At 50.7% G+C, this 19,880-nt stretch overlaps 1 protein-coding gene across 2 annotated transcripts in view; it reads left to right on the plus strand.

Annotated features, from left to right (window-relative positions):
- The first annotated feature begins 4,032 nt into the window (after positions 1-4,032).
- Positions 4,033-19,880, plus strand: part of ETF1 (eukaryotic translation termination factor 1) — a 29,172-nt gene continuing 13,324 nt past the window's right edge. Inside the window, exons 1-2 of one of the 2 annotated variants that reach the window (XM_064458891.1) lie at positions 4,033-4,183; positions 4,280-4,418. In XM_064458891.1, the coding sequence (XP_064314961.1) occupies positions 4,333-4,418 (86 nt within the window). In that variant the 5' untranslated portion in view covers positions 4,033-4,183; positions 4,280-4,332. Of the gene's footprint in view, positions 4,184-4,279; positions 4,419-10,153; positions 10,176-19,880 lie in introns of those variants that run through there. The other variant, XM_064458892.1, reaches the window with a different exon arrangement.

Genomic DNA, 19,880 nt, shown 5'->3' on the forward strand with positions numbered 1-19,880 from the left:
AGGGGAAAAAAAACCCTAACTTCAGATAGAGTTGTGAGTGATCTAACTCTGTGAGAGAGAGCCTGAAGTATTTTGGCCTGGGTGTAAAAGGTGAGGAAGGGGCCTGGTGCAGTTATGGGAGGAGATAGGAGACAATGCTTAATGTGCCCCGGGTGGGGGAGGCATGTGTGCAGCAACTCAGTGTTAAGCTGCCTGACTTCAGTGGGACTGGAGTTACAACCCAAAATTCAGTGCTTTGCTTTCAGCAGGGAAGTTATTGGGCTCTAGGCTTCCTAACTGCTGGGTCTGCTCATGGGGAGGATAGTGGATAATGGTGCAGCAGGCTAGCCTGTGGGGCTTTCATCTGGCTGGTGGCGTGGGTATAGGTCTTCCACAAGCGGCCAAGTGATTACATATTCATCACACATGGGCCCAGGTCCTGTTTTCTTGTGTGGTTTTTTTTTTAAAGTGGTGGGGCTTTTATTTGTCACAGGCAGGTAATGGCAGGCTGAGATGTACTTAGATCATGTGAAGTGCTTCTCCTGGAAGTTTTGGGGAACGTGTGGCTAAGGATGTATATGTTCACAGCAGCTGCTCCTCCCAAGAGCTGTTTGTGCCATGTAGGTTTGCAACATGTGAAACCCTGTCATGGTGTAAACCACCTCCTGTCCTCCACGTGGGTTTGGTGCAGGTGGGGAGTGCTTGGCTGTGCATCTCCTGAGAATGATCTCCTTCACAAAACCTGATTACAGGTCACTTCTGTCCTGAATTCCCTCTGCTGCCTGTCCTGTGAAAAGTGATCCCCTGCATAAAACTAGTCTGAAAAAGAAGAGGAATTCTCTGGCAAAGTGTGTTGGGTATTTCAGGTGAAAGGAAACATCCTTAAGTGAAACAGTTTAAAAGCCGTCTTCCGTGGAAGCTCTTCCCGCTGCCTCCCTGAAACCGCAGCAAGATGTTCCTGTAGCAGAGCCAGGGGCAGCCCGGGACAGCCCTGCTGCTGCCTGCATGCTCTTACCTGTGCTCTGGGCTTGTAGTGCTGCCCGGGCAAAGGTGATGGACCATCACCACGTGGCCTCGGGGGTCCTGAATCATTGATCAGGGTTGACCTTTATTCTTGAATGAATTCTTTTCACTGTCACATTTTAAGCCATCTTTCATAGATGTTCTTTATTTTTTAATGTGTTGTCCTTAGCTCCACCTTTATAAGCTAAATTATTGAATCATGGAGGGAAAAGTGAAATCAGCTGGTATGTGGCATGCTGAGAACAGTTCCTTGCTCTGAAAGCTGCCAGAAAGGCAGGAGATGCAGCAACTGGGCTGTTATCTGTGAAAAGGAGTGACTTCTGTCCTGAAGAGTTACCTGCTGCCATCCTGCTGCTGGGAAGGTATCTGTCAGCATGGGGAGGAAGGGCATTCAGAGTTCATTGCCCACTGTCATTTTCAGTGTGGGCTGACACAGATCTTAGGAAGACTGTAGCCCCAGCAGTGCTGCAGCTCTGGAATAAATTACTGCTCTGCCTATGAGAGTAATTAAGAAAAGTTTTGCACGTGTTCTTTGAGGAAAAAGAGTGACTGAGCGATGTTTGTGCTGCCTGCGTCCACCCACCTGCATCCTCTGCGGGTGGGAGCAGGTCAGTGCAAGGCACAGCCTCCTTAGGCTCTGCAAGTCAGACTGCCTTAAAATAATAGCATTAACACAAATAGGACGGGGATAGTAGATTCCAGCATCTCAGCTACTGCCTGACTTTAGTAGCAGAGAGAAGGCTGAGATTTCCACTAGGTGCAGGGGCTCCACTTGCCTGCAGGGGCTTCTTTTCCTTTCCTAAAAGCATTTTCCCCTGCTCAGGACAGCTGCAGCGTGCCGTGTTTGGGGAGCATGCCGGGTGAGAACAGGGACCTGCTGGGTTGCCTGTAAAGGCAGGAGATGTCCAACTTTCTTGGGGGTTGTGGGAGGAAAGTGAGATGGAGTGTCTCCCCCTTCTCCACAAGACAGTGACTGCTAATGTGCTGTGAAGGCACGGCTCCTTTTTAAAACTTCTCTCTAAAAAGCGCAGCAGCATGTTGAAAAAGTTCTCTCTAGTTCAGTGGCTCTGCCCCCATCGCTGCTCTGGGCTCCGTCCTCGTTCCACGGAGCTGCACTGGCTGTTGGAGAGAGGCGCTGCTCAGCATCTGTGTCAGCCAGCCGGCGGGAGAGCTGCGGGGAGAGCTGATGGCAGCGTCTGTTGCGTCAGGAAGGCTGGAGCAGAAAGTGCCATGGCAAAGTGGGTGCATCGGGCTGGGGGGTGGTAACTGGGGTGCTCAGCCATCGCTTTTTGGAGTAGGGTCCATGGATCAAACGGGAAGGGCAGATTGCCAGGAAAGCACGGGGTAAGTTGTTGTCCACCCAGCCATCTGTGTAAACCAACCCTGTCATATCAGGCACAGAAACTTCTGTCTCAGCAGATCCTCTCCTAAAGCCAGGCATAATCCTCCTGTTTCGAGGAGGATTACGAAGGGCTGCGTGGGTCCAGATACATGTGAAAAAAATACTTGTAAGGGTTGAACTCAATACTTGCTCAGCCCCAGAAGAGAAACAGGACTTGAGAACCAACCAGGTAGTTCAGAAATCCACAGAGCCTCCCTAACATGACCCTACTGATAGAAAAACCAGCTCCACGCTGAGTCCCAGACAGGTCTCTGTTCCAGTGACTATGCTGCCCAGCGCTCAGCTCCCGGCAGGGCTTCAGTGGTGCTTTACTGCTGGGCCAGGGTGCTGAGGAGCAGAGCAGGAGGGAGAGGAGGCTGCCCTCAGGCTCGGGCTATGGCAGCGCTTGCCATCCTGGGAGAACGATCCCCCCGAGGCACAGCACAGCAAAGCACAGCGCAGAGGCCAGGCTGCCCTGGGGCTGGGGAGGGGTGGTGATGACCAGACTGATGGCAAATGCCACAGCTGGGCTGTCCTAGGGAGGCAGACTGGGACAGGAGGGACACCACGGCTGCGAACCCCACCACTATCCAGCTGTTGGTGCCTGCTCAGCATCACCAGGAGAGCAGCACCTCCGGGGTGGCAGAAGGGAATCAGCCTCTCTGCTACCACTAAAAGAAACGAGTAAACGGCTTCAGCATCATTTAATCACTATGTTTCCAGGTGGTCCCAGAGGCAGAGCTGGCGGGTGCTCCCCAGGCTGTAGCACTCCCACGGGAGCAAACCCACTGCCCGGCATCTTTGGGGCCAAAAAGGCAGGTTGTGGGTGGGTTTGCAAAACCAGGCACCGAGGCTGTGGTTGTGTTTAGATGTGTTTGTTGGACACGTGCTCAGACACGCACAGGTGGGTTGGCTCCCCACAGCCCCACGGGCAGTGGCACAAAAGTGGGCTGGCCGGGTCGTCACTGTGATGTGCCCCCCAAAAGCCAGGAACCCCAGGCCAAACCCTCTCAAATAATGCATGCGTAGGAGCAGGAGCAGCCCCAGCCCAGGGGCACTGCTGGGCCACGCAGGCAGCCCCGCGCCCCAGGCCGGGCCGACCTGCGGGTGGGCTGGTGTGAGCCCCCGCTCCTCTGGGGACCAGGGGAACCCCCGCTCTGTGAGGGGGCGGCCGCAGCCCCCAAAACCAGCATCATGGGGTGTTGCGGGGGGTGGGCAGGGGGACCCTGTAGGCGGGACGCGCTCTACTCCCTGCCGGTGGGCTGCCGGCGCGGAGCGGTGACAACCGGTGGCACATGGCCGGGGGTGGGACGAGGAACACACGACACCGCGGCGCCCGGCCGGGGCGGGGCACTGTCACTGGCAGCGGGGCAGCCCATGACGAATGGTGCTGCAGCAACGACAGGAATCCATCCCCAAACCGCACCGCTCCCACCCCGCCGCGGTCCCTTTAAGGGCGGCTGGGGTCGGTAGCCCAGATCTCGCGAGACCCACCGTTGCGTCCCGCCCCGAGGTGGGCCTCGGACTACGCGCCCCTTAGTGCCCCGCGCGGAGCGGAGGCCAATAGCGACGCGGTCGGGGGGCGGGGGCGAGGGAGTGGGCGGCCTATGGCGTGTCGCCCCGCTCCCGCGCGGGCGGGGCGGACGCCCGCCCCCCGCCCCGGTCCCCCGGAAGTGATGTCACGGGCCCCATGTGAGCCGATTGCAACACATGCAGCGCGGAGAGGGGGAGCGCGAGCAGCCGGTGTCCGACGTCAGCGCTGCCGCCAGCCGCGCGCCGCCGGGAGGGACCGGGCCTGAGGTGAGGGCGCGGCGGGCGGGCGGCGGCGGCGGCGTCTGCGGGGCCGGGGCGGGGCCGGGGTCTAACCGCTGTGTCTGTGCCGCCGGCCCGCCGCAGGCCGCCGCAGCCGCCGCCGCCGCAGCAGGAGGAGGAGGAGGAGGAGGGAGAAGATGGCGGACGATCCCAGCGCTGCCGACCGCAACGTGGAGATCTGGAAGATCAAGAAGCTCATTAAGAGCCTGGAGGCGGCCCGCGGGTGAGCGGCGAGGCCTGCGCCGTCTCGGGGGCGGCCGCGGCGGGAGGGCGGCGGCGGCGGGGCGGGCTGGCGGGCAGCGGGGGCGGCCGCCCCGGGGCTGGGGGCGGGGGGGGGGGGGGAGATGTCCCGGCCGGAGCGGGGACTGGAGCGAGGGGGCCACTGGCCGGCTCTGGCCCCACCGCCGCTGGGGGGAGGTACGGCTCGGCCCGGCCCGGCTCGGCCCGGCCGCCCCTTCCTGGTGCCCCTTTTGTCTTGCCGCGTGGGGAAGCGGCCGGGTCCCGGCGGCCGCTCGGGGGCTTGGGCCGGGCGAGGGTATCGGGTCTGGGGCCCGGCCGGCGGGTCCGTCCGCCCCCGGGGCGTACCGGGGAAGGCTCAGCAGCAAAAAGGAAGCGTAACCGTGTTTCCCGCATGGCAAAAGGGCAGTGTCCGCCGCTCAGCTCCCCGCTGGCCCCAGCCGGCGGCAGCTCGCCAGCCGACCTGCCCCCCCCTCCCCTCCGAGCGGGCGGTTTCCCTCAGGCCGCCGCCGCGGGGGTGTCACAGGTGCCCGGCCCCGGGGACGGGACGCTGGGCCCGCGCTGGCTGCCGGGCTTCACGTCGTGTCCGGCCTCGCTGTGCCCCTGGCTGCCCCGTGCCAGCTGGCACCGGGGAACGGTGGATTCCAGCTGGAGTTGTCGGCTCCTCTGGCCCCTGTGCAGGCTTGGGCTCCTCCCAAGGGACCGGCTGGCTCAGGAAAGGCAGGAGGGTGAGGGCAGGGAGGCAGGGGCCAAGGCACCACTTGCTTTATTGCTTCTCTTACTGATGCTTATTTGATCTCTCTTGCTCCTTCACCTTCCAGTGAAAGTGCTTAGCTCCGTTTCCCCGAAAGTAAGCTCTTCCACAGTTTCGGTAGTGTTAAATTTTTAAGTCTCTAATCCCGCTTATATTATCCTCGCACTTTGATTTCTTTTTCTCCACCAGAAATAAAAATGCTGGAAGTTCTTACAGCCTGTCCCATGCCAGAGGTGACATGGTGCCCACTTCTGAGAGTAACGCAACAGTGGCTTGTTGCATGGGTCGGGAGGCCACTTGGCCTTGAGTAAGAACTCTAGATATTGGAGCTGTAAAATAACAAAGACAGTGTGTGTCTCGGAATACAGTGCAATAAAATAAAAATGAAGGGTGACTTGATAGCTCCCCTTGTGGCTCCAGTTTCCATAGGCTTATCTGAACCAGTGTTAATCTAGCTGCGGCCCCTCTGGCAGCGTACTGTGGCCACCCAAAAGGCAGGTTGCCTTTGGATAGCTCTTGTAAGCAGAGATGCTGTCTCGTTCTTTCCTTAGTGCTGGCGCTTGTTCTTGTGTGTAGAGTAGGCCTGGGGAATCCTTCAGCTGAAAACTAACCCAGGGAGGAGAACCCAAGCTACAGGTCTCCCTAAACTATCTGATTTACGATGTAGCTGTGCAAGGGATGGGGGTGAAGGAAAAGGCAGCATGGAGCCATGGTTTTCTTTCTCTGCAGCAGAGTGGACTTTGACTGCTGAAGGTGATTATTCAGCTGTGCCTTCGCACTGTGTCGACAGCACGCGTTGTGCTCCCAGAGAGGTCCCAGCAAGCACAGGGGTGCGTAAATGACTTCTGCCATGAAGTTGAAAGGGTTTGGGGAGACACAGACATCCATGGCAGCTTGTGAAAACACCTATTGGTCCCTGTAACAGCACTGAGGGAGGCCGGGATGTGTTTTGGAAATATGTAGTTAGCGTTTTGGCTCTCCCTGATTCAAAATGTGGTAGCATAAGCATGTCTACCTTTAGTGGCAGCTCTCAGGTTATTTGGCATAGATGAATTTTTGCAGGCAGCAAGATTAAAACTGGTATCGGAGAGCTCCTGGGAGAGGTGAGGCTGAAGGGCTAGCTTGGAGTGGATGGCTGTTAGGGGTAACAGCTTCTTGAGGCCACAGCCCAGGTGTCTTCCCTCTTCCCCACCAGTGATCCCTGGCACATCTCTACTTTGTGGCAAAGATGCTGCAAGCACTATGAAATGTGTGTAGGTGAGCCCTCTGGATCCAGCATATCCCTAGATGTCATGATACTGCTGTTCCTCAATGTGTGCTAGCTCATAAACCACCACCTGACAAAGGCTGCTGATGCTAGCAATCCTTCTATGAGCAGGGTTATGCTGGTTACATGTAAATGCGCATCATGCTTCCAGGGAGTCCTAGCTAAAATCATCCTAGTCTGTTTGGGTCTGGTAAGGGGAAAAGATGCTGCAACTTCTGCCACCAGAAGTGTTAGGCTCCCCGACACAAGAGGTGTGAGGCAGTGAAACAGGCTTTTCCGGCCTTTGGGAGAGTCGCTTCCTCTTCCTGTGAAGTAGGAAGACCTGTTCTGGGGTGGGTTAGGGGGCACAGCCTTTAAATAGGGTGATGTGGAGGGCCAGGGACTCCTTGGCGTCTCCACCTTCCCTTACTCATGTACTCCTAATAGTGACCCAGCAGCAGTGTCCCAGTTTCATGTGCTGGTTGTTCCTGCAGTGGATCAAAGGGATGGGAAATGGAGGAAGCTGGAGGTAGACGCTCAATTCGCGTGTGGCGGTTGGGGCACCTCTGCTGTTATCCAGGTATTTTGGTAAAATCTCAATGAAGTCTGCAGAATGTTATAAAAATGTTAAGCGAGCACAAAATCAAGGAAATGCCTTTATCATGTCTGACATAGATGAGGTGAGTGGCAGCACTTGGTCAGAAAACTAAGGCAGAAGGTTAGAGCCTCAGCTTTACCAGAAGCTGATCAGCTAGAGGCCAGGGAGGGTAAGGCTGCTTCTCAAACTTTAAGGTAATGTCCTAGCAAGAATGTCTTGTGTTGTTTTTCCAGCCTTGCTTAGGAGAGCTGGCTTTCTCACTGATCTCTGGATAGCAGGAGTCTGGCAAATCAAAACAATGAAAATAATTCTTAAAATGCCCAAAGCCACCGCAAAGCCCTACCTCTGCTGGCAGGGAGTAGAAGGAGCTTTTGTCTGTATCTTACTTTCTGAAACAGAAGTGTCTATTATCTCCTCCTACCTCTTCCAAAGTTGAGTGGCAAACTGGTACTGTACAAAGTTAATGAGTTGGTCTTTCTGATCTGGTGGGAAGGGAAGGGGGAGTAGCTGTTATCTGCAGAGTGTGTATGAGTGACAGCAAATGTGGCCTGGGTTCTGAGCTACAGGCAATTAACCTTTCTAGCCAGAAGATGATGAGGCTGAAAGGCTGGTGATAAGCAAGTTATGCCCTTGTGAGAAGTCTAGCCATCTCTGGTAGCTTGGAGCACTCAGACTTTCATCTGGTGTCTCTGCTGCTTCCCTACAAAGGGATTCTGCCTTCAGTCCATGGTTATTTTTTGTAAAACAGCATCTGGGTGAAAGACTGTACCCCCACCCTGAAGTTGCAGCTATGTCTTTGCATGTGGATGTTGCAGCAGCTCAAGTTGAAGCAATGTTAGCCACTATATTTTTCCCTTATCTTCTCTCTAAGTGCTTTTCTGCTGTTGCTTCATGCAGTTTTCCAGTGTCACTGTTGAACTGACAATCACTCTTTGTTCCTTTGGTCTTTGCAGTTCTGTATAGTGAGCAGGGCTATGGTCAGTTTTTTCTGCTAATCTAAGCTGTAAATGCTTGGCAAAATTAAGTATCAGCAACAACTAGCAGTCCTCTTGCAGGCTTAGGCCTGAGATGTCAGATCCGAGTCACATTTGGATAACTTCTCAAAGACTTGGAAATGAGAACTTTCTTCCTGCAGACAGCTCTGCTTAGAAATGGCTTACTAACACCTCCACTGGGCAGATGGACTTTCAAACCCCAAGTAAGAGTGCAGCAGGTGCTGATGCAGGGTGCAGAGCTGCATTATAACGGTAAAACCTTCAGGAACCTGCTCCCTTGAGATATCTCACCTGTCCTGAACTTAAAGGCAGGGCTAGACTCCTGTTTGGAGCAGTAGTGCTTATGAGTTATTTTACTGAAACAGAGAAAGAGGAGGCAAAGAGAAGAGTGTCTTTGAAGGCTCTGTCTGCAAGCATGACTAAGGTTGACAAACAGAATGTTTTCCAGATTAAGTATTTTGGAAGGTGGGGGGAACAGGGTGTATGCAGGCTTCCGAGCAAATGCAGAAACTAACTCTGAACAAGTAACTTGCTGTGGCTGTAACTGGAAGAAATGTATTGAGGCAGGAGAACGGAGAAATGGCAAGAGAAGGGGAAGCCTTGGTGTCTCCAGAGCCATGGGAAGAATAAGTGATGCAGTCTCCTGCTGGGGTTTGGATTCTGCTAAGATGAGACTTCCATCTGCTACATGGGACAAACCAAATGTGAGTCAAATAGTCACCAGGAAGGACAGAGGCCTGAAAATGTGTGGGAATTCCTGCAAAGTGAAACCCATACTAGTTCTGTTTGAGGGTGGAGAAGCTGACCTGTTGCTGAGATGTAAATGATCTGCCCAGCTGGTGTTGCAGAAAGCATTGTTTGCTGCTGAGTTCTCCTGTGGTCCATCTGGAGCCTTGCTGGTCCTGATGGGGCCAGCTTCAGAATTTGCCTCAAGCTGCTGCTGTTTCCCAGCCTTGTGCAACAGGGATGGGAGGCTGCACATCTCCACACCTTGTTGGGGTGTCCTGGGGTGATGCCACTTCTGCGAGCAGGCAAATTGGCAAGGTAGAGGCCTCTTTGGACAACCTGGTGGTTCTGGAGAACAAGATAGTCTTGGCCTGTTCTACTTTTAGTGTGGTGGGCCTTTCCAAAAGTGACCTGAAAGCCTGCCTACCTTGTGTGTTAACACTGCAGCTGTGAATGCTGCAGCAGTGCGAGCTGCTGGGATGCATTTAGGGAATAATTGGAGTCCATTGCAAGTAGATGTCCTGTACGGGTTTGTCTTGTTCCTGATTTCTTCTGTGAATAAAGTGCTAGGAAATTGGTGGTGCCAGGCTTATATCATGCTGCATCGGTGAGCTGTATTTCTCACCTGGATTAGGTAGTGCAAATACTCAGTCACTCCTGGGAGCATCTGCAGCACTTGACTGTAGATGGCTTGTTCTGCTGATTGCAGGTGCTATACAGCTTCGTTGCACTGAAGTTGCAAATGTGCTGGAATAACTGTTGAATGTGCTAGAACAGTTGATTCTGAAGTCGATGTGAATTCCTCTACTGCACCATATATGCTTATAAGATTACAGTACACCGTATGCAGCGGTGTACTCTATCGTGTGTGATTGTAACAATACAGTCGTGTCTAGGCAAGTACCAGGATAACTAACTTGTCTTTAAGTGATGTCATACATCAGGAAGAGGGTCTGGTGTGCTCTTTCATTGCTCTGACTGATTTCTGGCCATGCTGCCAGAGATGTGTCAGTTCAGAGGCTCCCTCCCCTGCCTCCCAGACTAGCAGCAGGTATCTCTCCCTACCGTCTTTATCAGGATCTGTTTGTTGTTGTGGCTGTGCCTCGGGCCTGGTCTCTGGGAAGCAGTTTAACTGCTGTTACAGGATCTGTTTCTGCAGAGCTGAAGCTTTCACCTTAGGACATGGAGTATGATGGAGACCTTGAACCGGGCCTGGGTGAGCTGGTCGATCTGTGAAGGGCAGTGCTGTGGCAAGGTACTACTTGGCTTTCCAACTTCTGTTAATTAGGTTGCAGTGCTGATATGTCATGCTAGTGCCAGTCATGGGATAGCCTTGAGGATCTCTCCACAGCAAGCTGATGTCTCCAGCAGACCTTCGTTTGCTAAAAGTCTTTTGCTGGAATCTGGGCTGGGCCAGCCTTGAGGTAAACAGCTGTCTCTTCATGATCTGGGGAATGTGGAACAGATGAGTGGGGCAAGGACTGGAAGAATAGCATTTTTGGGTGGCACGTGGAATTTATCTTTACTGACGGTGAGTTTTCTGCTTTGGCGTTATGATCCATCATTAAAGCATAGGGTGATTAGGGGAGAGGTTATGATTTTTCTTACCTAAGCCAAATTGTTTCCTCTAAGGAGTGCCTTCTCAGCTCACTTGTCTTAAGGGTAGTTTCTAAAGGAGGTCACTTTTCTGTTGCAGAGGTAAGGGCTATAATATTAATACTGCCTTTTGCTTCTGGTGGTGTGAGGAGAAGATGTTTGCAGAGAGGAATGAATAGAAATAGTCCAGGGTAGAAGTGATACCTGAGGGCTTTGTGGCAGGCTGCTTACGCACCCTTTCCCTGCTTTGACTGTCTGAGTACGGGCTGCCAGTCTCCATAGTGCTGGGGTTAGAAGCTGAATATGGATTTCAAAGACCAGGGCTGATCAGACCTCTCAGGACTGAGGCAGTCTGTCTTAAGAGCCTGTGTTTCAGTAGTGTTGAGGGTGGGTGGTCTGAGAAAGCTGTCCCCTCCCTGTGCCAGGTGAGAAGGCAGCCGGAGCCAGGGAGAATGTCCAAAGGGTTGTTGACATCCTGCTGGTTGCTTCTGTCTAATTGTAAAACACTTCCTGGGCTTTCTCATCTGCACACTCTACCTGTGCCTTTTGAATTATAGCAACAGTTAGGAAGTGCTGTTTTAAGAATACACACTAGCAAGTGGGGGAAAATGACCTGATCTGGGAGAAAGGTTACGTGTCAGATAAGAACTCTAGGAAGTGTTTTATAGCCTTTGGTAGTTTGGCAGCCTGATACCCTCTTTTACAACTGTGTGACTCGTTAGTGAACACTATGATTCATCCACAGATCATCATTCACATAGAGCTAATGAATGAGACCCTGACTGCTGAAGTCAAATGATATGGTAGAAGATGGGAACGAGTGCCTCAAAAGAGGACAGACTTTTTTGGCTTTGTGGTTAACTAGATTTCTCACCCCCCCATTAGCTCCCTGTTCCCATGTAGCTCTGAGGCATTAACATCTTAACGAGCAAATCTGGATTTGTTGCTTCAGTCCCTCTGTGTACATCTTGTACCCAACTGGCCCATTAGCATAATGCAACAAGTCTTTTAAACTTAGAGCATTAATAATTGGAGAGGTAGGAGGGAGAGCAGGGGAGCTCTGGCAAAACCAAGCCTCCCAGTGAGTCACAAATGTCTGAAGTGCAGAAATGTCTGTTCCACTTACCAGTAATTGGGCATCCGGGCTTTCTGCATGAGGTCAGATGCAGCCAATAAGGCCTATTCAAAACATGCCTACGCAATTATGTTTTGTGATGTGTTGCCTTTGATCCAAGGATTTCAGGGTGGCATTGATTCACCTTCCTCGTGGGGTGTGCAGTATCCACTCGTGCTGATTCAATGCTCTTTGGCAATATGGGATGAAGTCAGGATCTGCTTCTGGAGCTGCAGAACTGATTGGGGATCTGAGCGCTGGCGGTTGGCTGAGCAGCGGCTGCAGTGTCGGAGCTGGCTGTGCTTGGGGACAGGAGGAAGCTTAGAGCCTGGAGCTGCTTACGTTGACCTTGGTGTGGGTAGTGCATGGTGGACCAATGGGCAAGGGCTCACTGTTACCTGCTACCTGTGCAGCCTTCAGACACGTGATACCTGGCCAAATTCTCTGCTACACTGAGAAACAGAGGTCTGTGACCTGATTCTTCTTTCACCTCTTTTCTGTCCCTGGGGAGTGATGCATGCTGAGCTCAGGAGGCAGATCCTGGCAGCAGGCCAGCAGCTGCTTAGCGGGGGGGGGAAGCACTACCTTGCCTGACCCTTGGTGAGACACTAGCCAGTCTTGCCTCTGCTCCTTTGCTGAAGCAGCCATCTGCTGCCTCCCTCTGGGAAGCTTTCCTTTGCTGCCGAAGCAGGGGGTCCACTGGAGAGAGCAGACTTACTTCTCTTTTCCAGGGTTCTGGCTTGGTGCTTTGCTCCCTAGCTTGCACTCTGTAAGCTTGCTTGGCATCCTGGGGCTTTTCCTCTTCAAGAAGGTCAGTGGGTTAGGGTAAGAGAGCAGAATACCTTTTCAGGACAGTCTTAATGTCTGTGTTCAAGCTGTTTCTGGTTATGTGACGTGCTTTTCCTGTAATGCTGCCAGATGTGATAAAAGATTCCTGTGTAGGCCTCTGGGACAGAACTGTAGTTTGAGAGCTTGGCATTGTGTGAGCCATGGAGGCAATAGCTGCATGGCCTCATGCTGTGCAGCTAAGTGATTTTCCCTTTGTTCAGGATAGAGGTGGCATTCAAAGTCTGAGGGGGAATTCGATATCTGGAGTGTTTCTTCAGTGTTTCTTCCACTCGGGAGAGTGGCTCGCTTTCTCCAATTAATGCTTATGCTGAAAAGTACTCTTGAGGAAAGAATGACTTGGTCTCCTGGCCCTGTGATCCCCCCCCTCATAACTACCCTTCCCCCATCTTGAGCTTTTTTCTGTGCTTATGAGGTAGGACTGGCTCCAGAGAGGTTCTCTGCCTTATTTTTCCACGGGAACTGGTCTCTTCCATATCTTCATACCCTCCTTTGGATGACCTGGAAACATTTGAGGAACAACTTGTATTGATGTTGCCTTTTAGTAGATGATCCAGAGTTCTGGTGTATGCTGTGGTAAATGCAGAATGCCTCTGAGGTGAGGGTTGTGAGTTTCTTGTTGAAATGATGCTGTAAAAAGTGCTGTCAACAGCATGGCTTTCCGCTCAACTTCACATTAAACTTCAGTGGACCTAGTGGTAGGTCCCACTGTCACATAACTGGTATTGTGTGCTCTGTTTAGGTATCTGTGCAGCACTTGTCTCTTGCTGGAGCTGTGCTTTGAGCCCATCATCTGAACAGGGAGTGAGATTTCATCTGTTTCTGATGGAGACATCACAAAAAGCTGTTGCTTCTCAAGCAGCAGCTAGATTGAGGCATGTTGGCTATGTCCGTTGTAAAGTATTCAACCAATATTCTCGCAGGCAATGCAGTCTTTGGGTAGGCTTCCAGATGATGTTGCCTCTGAAGCACTGAAGGGATCCTAGGCTCTTAAGATCGTCTCTGCTCTTTCCTAGCAGGCTGACAGGATTTCCAGGAAAACTTATGTAGCTTTTGCATCTGCTGTCGTCTCTCTAGATTTGGCATCTGAAGTGGGCTTGAGGCATTTCCTTTTTGATGAAGGCTTTGTCTTATTAAAAGACTTTAAGTCTTTAGAGGGCACAGCTATGAGCTGTTTATGTACTTCACAGCCATAATTCATAAGTGGTAAGAGCATACACGAAGAAATTCCCATACGGCAAGGTCAATGCTGTTGCATACAGGGCTTATGTGAATAGGGAGTGTCTAATGGCCTATGTTTTGTAAGAGAACCCACACCAGCAATTTTGTACTTGCCTATACCAAAGGACACTTACTTTTTATAGCACTTCATTCAACATCTCTGCTCAGGTACAGGATCAAAAAAACCTCAAATATTTTTACTTACATCACTTCATGTGCGGACTGTGCTCTCAACCTAGTACATCGCTGATGTAGCGTGTGCCTGCAGCGCTATGTGGGTATTTTTTTTTCAGAAGTAGCGCTCTTCTCTTGGTCCTGTAGTATGTGCTTGGTAAAGTTCTGCCTTGGATTACACAGGCTATATCAGTCTTGCATCTGGCTGTGAATATGCCAGTGATGGCACTGGTCTAGGCATTGTAGAACTTCAGTAGTGTTGGCCATCCAGGCAGCTCAATCTGTGATGCCTGCCCAGTAATCTGCAGTCCTCTTGGATGGAGACCAACAGATGTTACCTTGGGAAGGTAACGTTGCTTGAAGCAGTATGTGGCAAGTTATTTCATAGAAAGCTTCCTAGCTGTGGTATGCGGTTAAGATCAGATTATCTGAAAGCGGTTTGCTCCATGCTCCTGCCAGTGTCTGGCAGTCACATATAGTTCTTGTACTGCCCTTGGTTCCTGGAGAAAGCAAGACACTCATGAAGCTAGTGCCCTGTAAAAATAAGCTCATTTTGAGTCATAGAGAATGACTGACCTCCCTTGCCTCTGTATCTCTATATCACACAGCGTGCTATTAGTGTAAAATGTTTCATTGAGGAACAACTACAGCTCAGCTGCTGTTTGTCAAGTATCCTCTGATACCACAGGATAGGCCAGTTACTGCTATTTATATAGCATGTCTGTTAAGTTATTGCTCTCCCTTGCCAGTGCATATTCCAAATTCCAGGAGACAGGTTGAGTGACTGTTCCTTCTCATACTTCTGGTTGGGATTGCTCTTGTCTGCCAAGTCGAGGGTAGCTACAGTCAGTGCATGCTGTTTTGGTTTTTGTGTGGTATGTGGCTATGCAGGTAGCCATTTTACTGATGTAATGCTGTGTAAGATGGTAGGAGTCTTTTTAGAAAACCACTAGACCAGTTTTTAGTTTCAGCTGAAAGCTGAAGGTCTAAGGGCCTGCTCAGCTCTTCCTTCTGACAGGCAAAAGAGTAGAAACTGAATCCCTGTAGATGAAGGTGGCCGCCTAGAACAGGAGGTTCATCTGCTAGCTGTAATGAAAACCATCCATGGGGTATACTTGGCAGCTTATTTCAAATGTGATACACTGCTCTCTTTGTGCACTTGCCTTCTGTTGTGGTGGCTTCCTCATGCTGAACCATAAAACTCATACACAGTGGGCACTGCTCCTGGTGCCAAACCTGGCTTGGGACTCAACACAGCAATCCAGCTGGTGTAAGTGTCTTCTGTGACATCCCTGCTCTTTCTTCTGGAAACCACCCAATGGTTCTCTCCTTGGTCTGCAGTACTGCAGCTGTCATAAGGCAGAGTGAGATGCTGTCGGATGATACCTCTTGGGCAGTGCAGGAATATCTTGCAGGAAACATGAGCTGCTTGGATGCCGTAGTACCTGCTTGCAGGGATACTGGCAAAACTTTTCCCTTCAGCTTTTTGGGGCTAGTTCAGTGATGATGATTTAGCACCACACACACTGCCACTCACTGTGATAACTTGTTAACATTTGCTCTTGGGCCTCTGTGACTGGGAAAGCTCTTTGTTTTGTGGTGCAGTTGTCTGAAATTCAAACTGTAGTAACATTGAAGTTTTAATAACAGAACAACCTATCCTATCCACAAACCTAGATGGTTTTTTAAAGAACTTGCTGTCTAGAGAGAGCAGAATGTGCTTGTTTTTTGCTTCTCCCTTTCCCCCAAACAGTTCTTTGGCAGGTGGTAGGAGCAAGGTTGGAGTCCACCTGCAGTGGTTTAGGAGCAAAGTTGGAGCCCTGATCATCTTCTATCCTAGAGATACCTAATGCTGGTACCTCTAAGCTAATTGCCAATTACTGACAGGGCTGGCACAGTGTGAGTAGTAACCGTAGTATCCAGACAGTGAAGTCTTTCTACCTTTCCAGAGGTTGGCACTTAATTGCCCCCTTGTTTTTGTAGTGTGTGGACAGGTGCCTTTAGTATTTTTAATTGTTTTTCTCATCTCCTGTTCCTTGCACTGTGGCATGTGTTGTGCTGTCCTGTGGTCCTGGATGTTTTCTTACAAAGCAAACATCTTGGGGCATTTTGGGTTTTGGTGGACGTACTTGCATTACAGTGGCAGCTATTCAGCTGCTGTGCAGGCACTCCTTAACCCAGAATAGGGACAGCAACTCTCTCTAGCTGCTTAAAACTTCCTGGCTCAGTTCAGTCTGAAAGCATTAGGTTCCAGCTGATCTAGTATAATTTGTCTTGGGTGCACTAAAGATGGGGGGGTGGGGGTGGGGTGGAGTTGGATGGCACACACCTTTTGGTGATGCTGCATTTTGAAATCAGGATCCTGCTGAGCAGAATATAATCTGGAGTGCTTTGGGTCCATCCTTCCTGCAGGAGCCCTGGGAATGATACAGCGAAGAACTAGCTCATCGCACATTCGATCCTGAGTTGCCAGTGTGAGCACTGCCCTTAATCTAGATTGATTACTTAATTGTTCACTGTAACAATTCTGTAATGAAGTTCTGTCTGGCAGTGTGCTCGCTAGGGGTTTTGTGGTTGGCAATGGCCTGCCAGGCAGCAAATGTCCCATGTGCTTCATGCACTGCAGAGCCTGTTGGTTTTAGAGGTCTGCCGTTTGGAAAGGCCCCTTTTGGGAGGTTGTAGTCAGCGTGGTTTCCCCTATCTTGTTCCCAGAGTAAATGTACTCTAGAACCTGGTGTGTGTCTGTGAAGGAGGAGGCATGGGGTTTTGCAGAAATACATATTGTCTTGTTCAGGTCCAGTGGCTGCAAAGGCCGATAGGAAATCTGAAAATAGTATTACTATGCAGAATAACCTATTTTTTTCTAAGTGTTTTGAATGACAGCTTTGTTAAAACATCTTTGCTACGTTTTGTCTCATGGTGAATTTAGCAGAGGCAACCACAGGGGTTTTTTTGTTTGTTTTGGGTTTTTTTAAAGACCTTGCCATTCTGTGGTAAGGTTGATACAGGTACAAGCTTGCTTCGAGAGGGGGAAATCTGCTCTTCTGAGGTGGGATAACAGGGTTTTAATTGTGTGTGAAGTTCTGCAGCCATCCCAGTTACTTATGTGCAGATCTGCTTCAGTCGATGTCTTGCTGGTTGCAGCCTCACTGGGACACAATCTAATTTTGTGATCAGTTCCTCACTGTGTGCCTTTTTTAAGGAAGATGTGAGAGATGAACAGGGGGTGCTGGCTGTTACTTTCAATTAGCTGGCTGCCTAATGAACTACTTGGTTAGGTGGATTAGCTGTACCCAGCAGGCAGCAGCATGCTGGCAGGGGCTGCCCAACCTGGGGTGCTGGGTGCCCTGGGGACATGGGGTGACAAGCTGGCTGACTCCTTGAGCTCCAGGCTCCAGCAGCATGGATGCTGTGAGATGCTTAGGCTGCTGCTGCTCCTGTGGCAAGCTGCCTGCCTGCTATTTTGCTGGATTCTGTAGGAATTGGTTAGTGCCTGAAATAGCTTTGGCTGAGTAAATAGTGGCGAAAGCATGTCAAGCCTAAGAAATGCACTTCATGTTGGTAATGGAAGGTGCTTTTGGATATAAATCCAGGCTGGAATTTGCTGCAGCGTTTGACCAAGCACAGTATCGTGCTGTGTTAAACTAGTTTAAGACTTAGATGATGCGTTCTCCCTCATTTAAGAGACACCCTGTTTACTTATTTGTTTGCAGTAGTAAATCATGAGGGCATGTGAAGCCCACTGTATGACCACAGGTAGGGTCCTTTGGGTAGGGTATTCCTAAAGGAACAGTGATTTGAGTAACAAATGTGCCTCTGCTGTATAGATAAGATGCTGTGTGTAATAAATTGAAAACTGAAGGTAGCTTTCCAAGTGCTTTTTTACTAAAGAATTGGTAAGGGCACAATTGGGAGGGCACACCTGATCTTCCTCCTTGCTGTCTGCCCTTTTCCCTCTGTCCTCAATACAGAGACTTGGACGGGTGTACTCTTCATTGGGTACAAAAACTGGCTGGATGGCCAAGCCCAGAAAGTTGTGGTGAATGGAGCTAAATCCAGTTTGTGGCCGGTCACAAGCAGGGTTCCCCAGGGCTCAGTGTTGGGGCCAGTCTTGTTTAATACCTTTACCAATGATCTGGATGAGGGGATTGAGTGCACCCTCAGTAAGTTTGCAGATGACACCAAGTTGGGTGGGAGTGTCGATCTGCTCAAGGGTAGGAAGGCCCTGCAGAGGGACCTGGACAGCCTGGAGCGATGGGCCAAGGCCAGTTTTATGGAGTTTAACAAGGTCAAGTCCTGGGTCCTGCACTTTGGTCACAACAACCCCATGCAACACTATAGGCTTGGGGAAGACTGGCTGGAAAGCTGCTCGGCGGAGAAGGACCTGGGGGTGCTGGCTGACAGCTGGGTGAACATGAGCCAGCAGTGTGCCCAGGTGGCCAAGGCAGCCAGCAGCATCCTGGCTTGTATCAGGAATAGTGTGGCCAGCAGGAGCAGGGAAGTGATTGTGTCCCAGTACTCGGCACTGGTGAGGCCACACCTTAAATACTGTGTTCAGTTTTGGGCCCCTCAGTACAAGAAGGACATTGAGGGGCTGGAGTGTGTCCAGAGAAGGGCAACAGAGCTGGTGAAGGGTCTAGAGAGCAAGTCTTAAGAGGAGAGGTTGAGGGAACTGGGACTGTTTAGCCTGGAGAAGAGTAGGCTGAGGGGAGACCTTATTGCTCTCTATAGCTACCTGAAAGGAGGTTGTAGTGAGGTGGGTGTTGGTCTCTTCTCCCAAGTTACTAACGACAGGACAAGAGGAAACAGGCTCAAGCTGCATTAGGGAAGGTTTAGATTGGATATTAGGAAGAATTTCTTTACTGAGAGAGTGGTCAGACATTGGAACAGGCTGCCCAGAGGGGCGGTAGAGTTGCCATCCCTGGAGGTGTTCATAAAACATGTAGACGTGGCACTTCAGGACGTGGTTTAGGAGACATGGTGGTGTTGGGCTGACAGTTGGACTTGATGGTCCTAGAGGTCTTCTCCAAGCTTTATGAATCTGTGATTCTAAAAGAGGAAAAATTGCATGAAATCTCTTCCTAGCAGGAGAGCCACGTAGTGCCCAAGGGGCGTAATGGTTCCATCTGCCACCTGCCACATCGGGATGCCCTTAGTTCATGCAGCAAGTTAAGCATGATGTACAAAGCTTTCTAATTTCTGGGAAGTCTGAGAATCTCTTCTTTCAGAGGAAGAAATGAACTGCGTGAGCTTGCCTTGAGAGTGCTACTTTCAGAAAAGTCCGGAAGAGTTGCTTTCATTCCGATCAGCCTCTTACTCAAAAGAGCCTGCTGGGAATGATAGTCCATTATATCTCCCCTAAGGCTTGTGCCATTCACTGGGGCAGCTAACTGCTTTAATTGAGTGGTATAGGGAGTATTCTGGGCTGGTGTGACCTGGAAGTCTGATAGCTGTCAGCATGGCTCAAAGCTCCTTCTGGGAATAATGTGTGCAAGTGTCTCTTTGCAACTTTCTTGATTAGCGTGTACAGGGATCTTGGATATTAAAACCAATTAGTTGTCTTTAAGGTCGGGGACTTATTTGACCTACCAGCATCTCTTTCAACTTGGCCTGAATTGAAGATCTTTCGAAGAGGGCTGTACAACTTCTGTAAAGAGGCTAATGAAGTGATGCTTTTTAAAGCACTTCCCTGCTGTCTCTGTAGCCCAAACACTTCAGGCAGGACACCAGTGTATGACAATCTGAAACAGCAGCAGGCAGGTACTGTGTTAGTCTTGTCCTACCGTAAGAAATGTAAAAAAGCAAAACCTTTTTTTTGAATGGCTGAAAAGCACTTTGGTGCTCTGACTCAGAATCCTGAGTAGAGGGTTTTTTTACAGAGCTTAGTTGGTTTGCCCTTGAGAGGGCTAGAGGACATGATGAGGCATTTGATTTTTATGCCATTACTCTAACGTGAAGTATGAGGTCTGGGTTAAATTTGAGACGGTGCAGAAGCAGCACTTCAGACATCTGGGATACTTCAGTGGCAAATGGGAGGTACTGCTGGAAGGCGGACAGGAACTTCCCTGATTTTTATTTTGGCTTTGGATGGATTTGAACCATGAGGCTGCTTTGGGGATTAAGACCTCTGCAGGATCCACCCCAAAGCCATAGGAAAAACCAATCTCAGACTTACTTT

The sequence above is a fragment of the Phalacrocorax carbo genome, chromosome 8 (genome assembly GCF_963921805.1).
Source record: "Phalacrocorax carbo chromosome 8, bPhaCar2.1, whole genome shotgun sequence".
Lineage (NCBI taxonomy): Eukaryota > Metazoa > Chordata > Aves > Suliformes > Phalacrocoracidae > Phalacrocorax > Phalacrocorax carbo.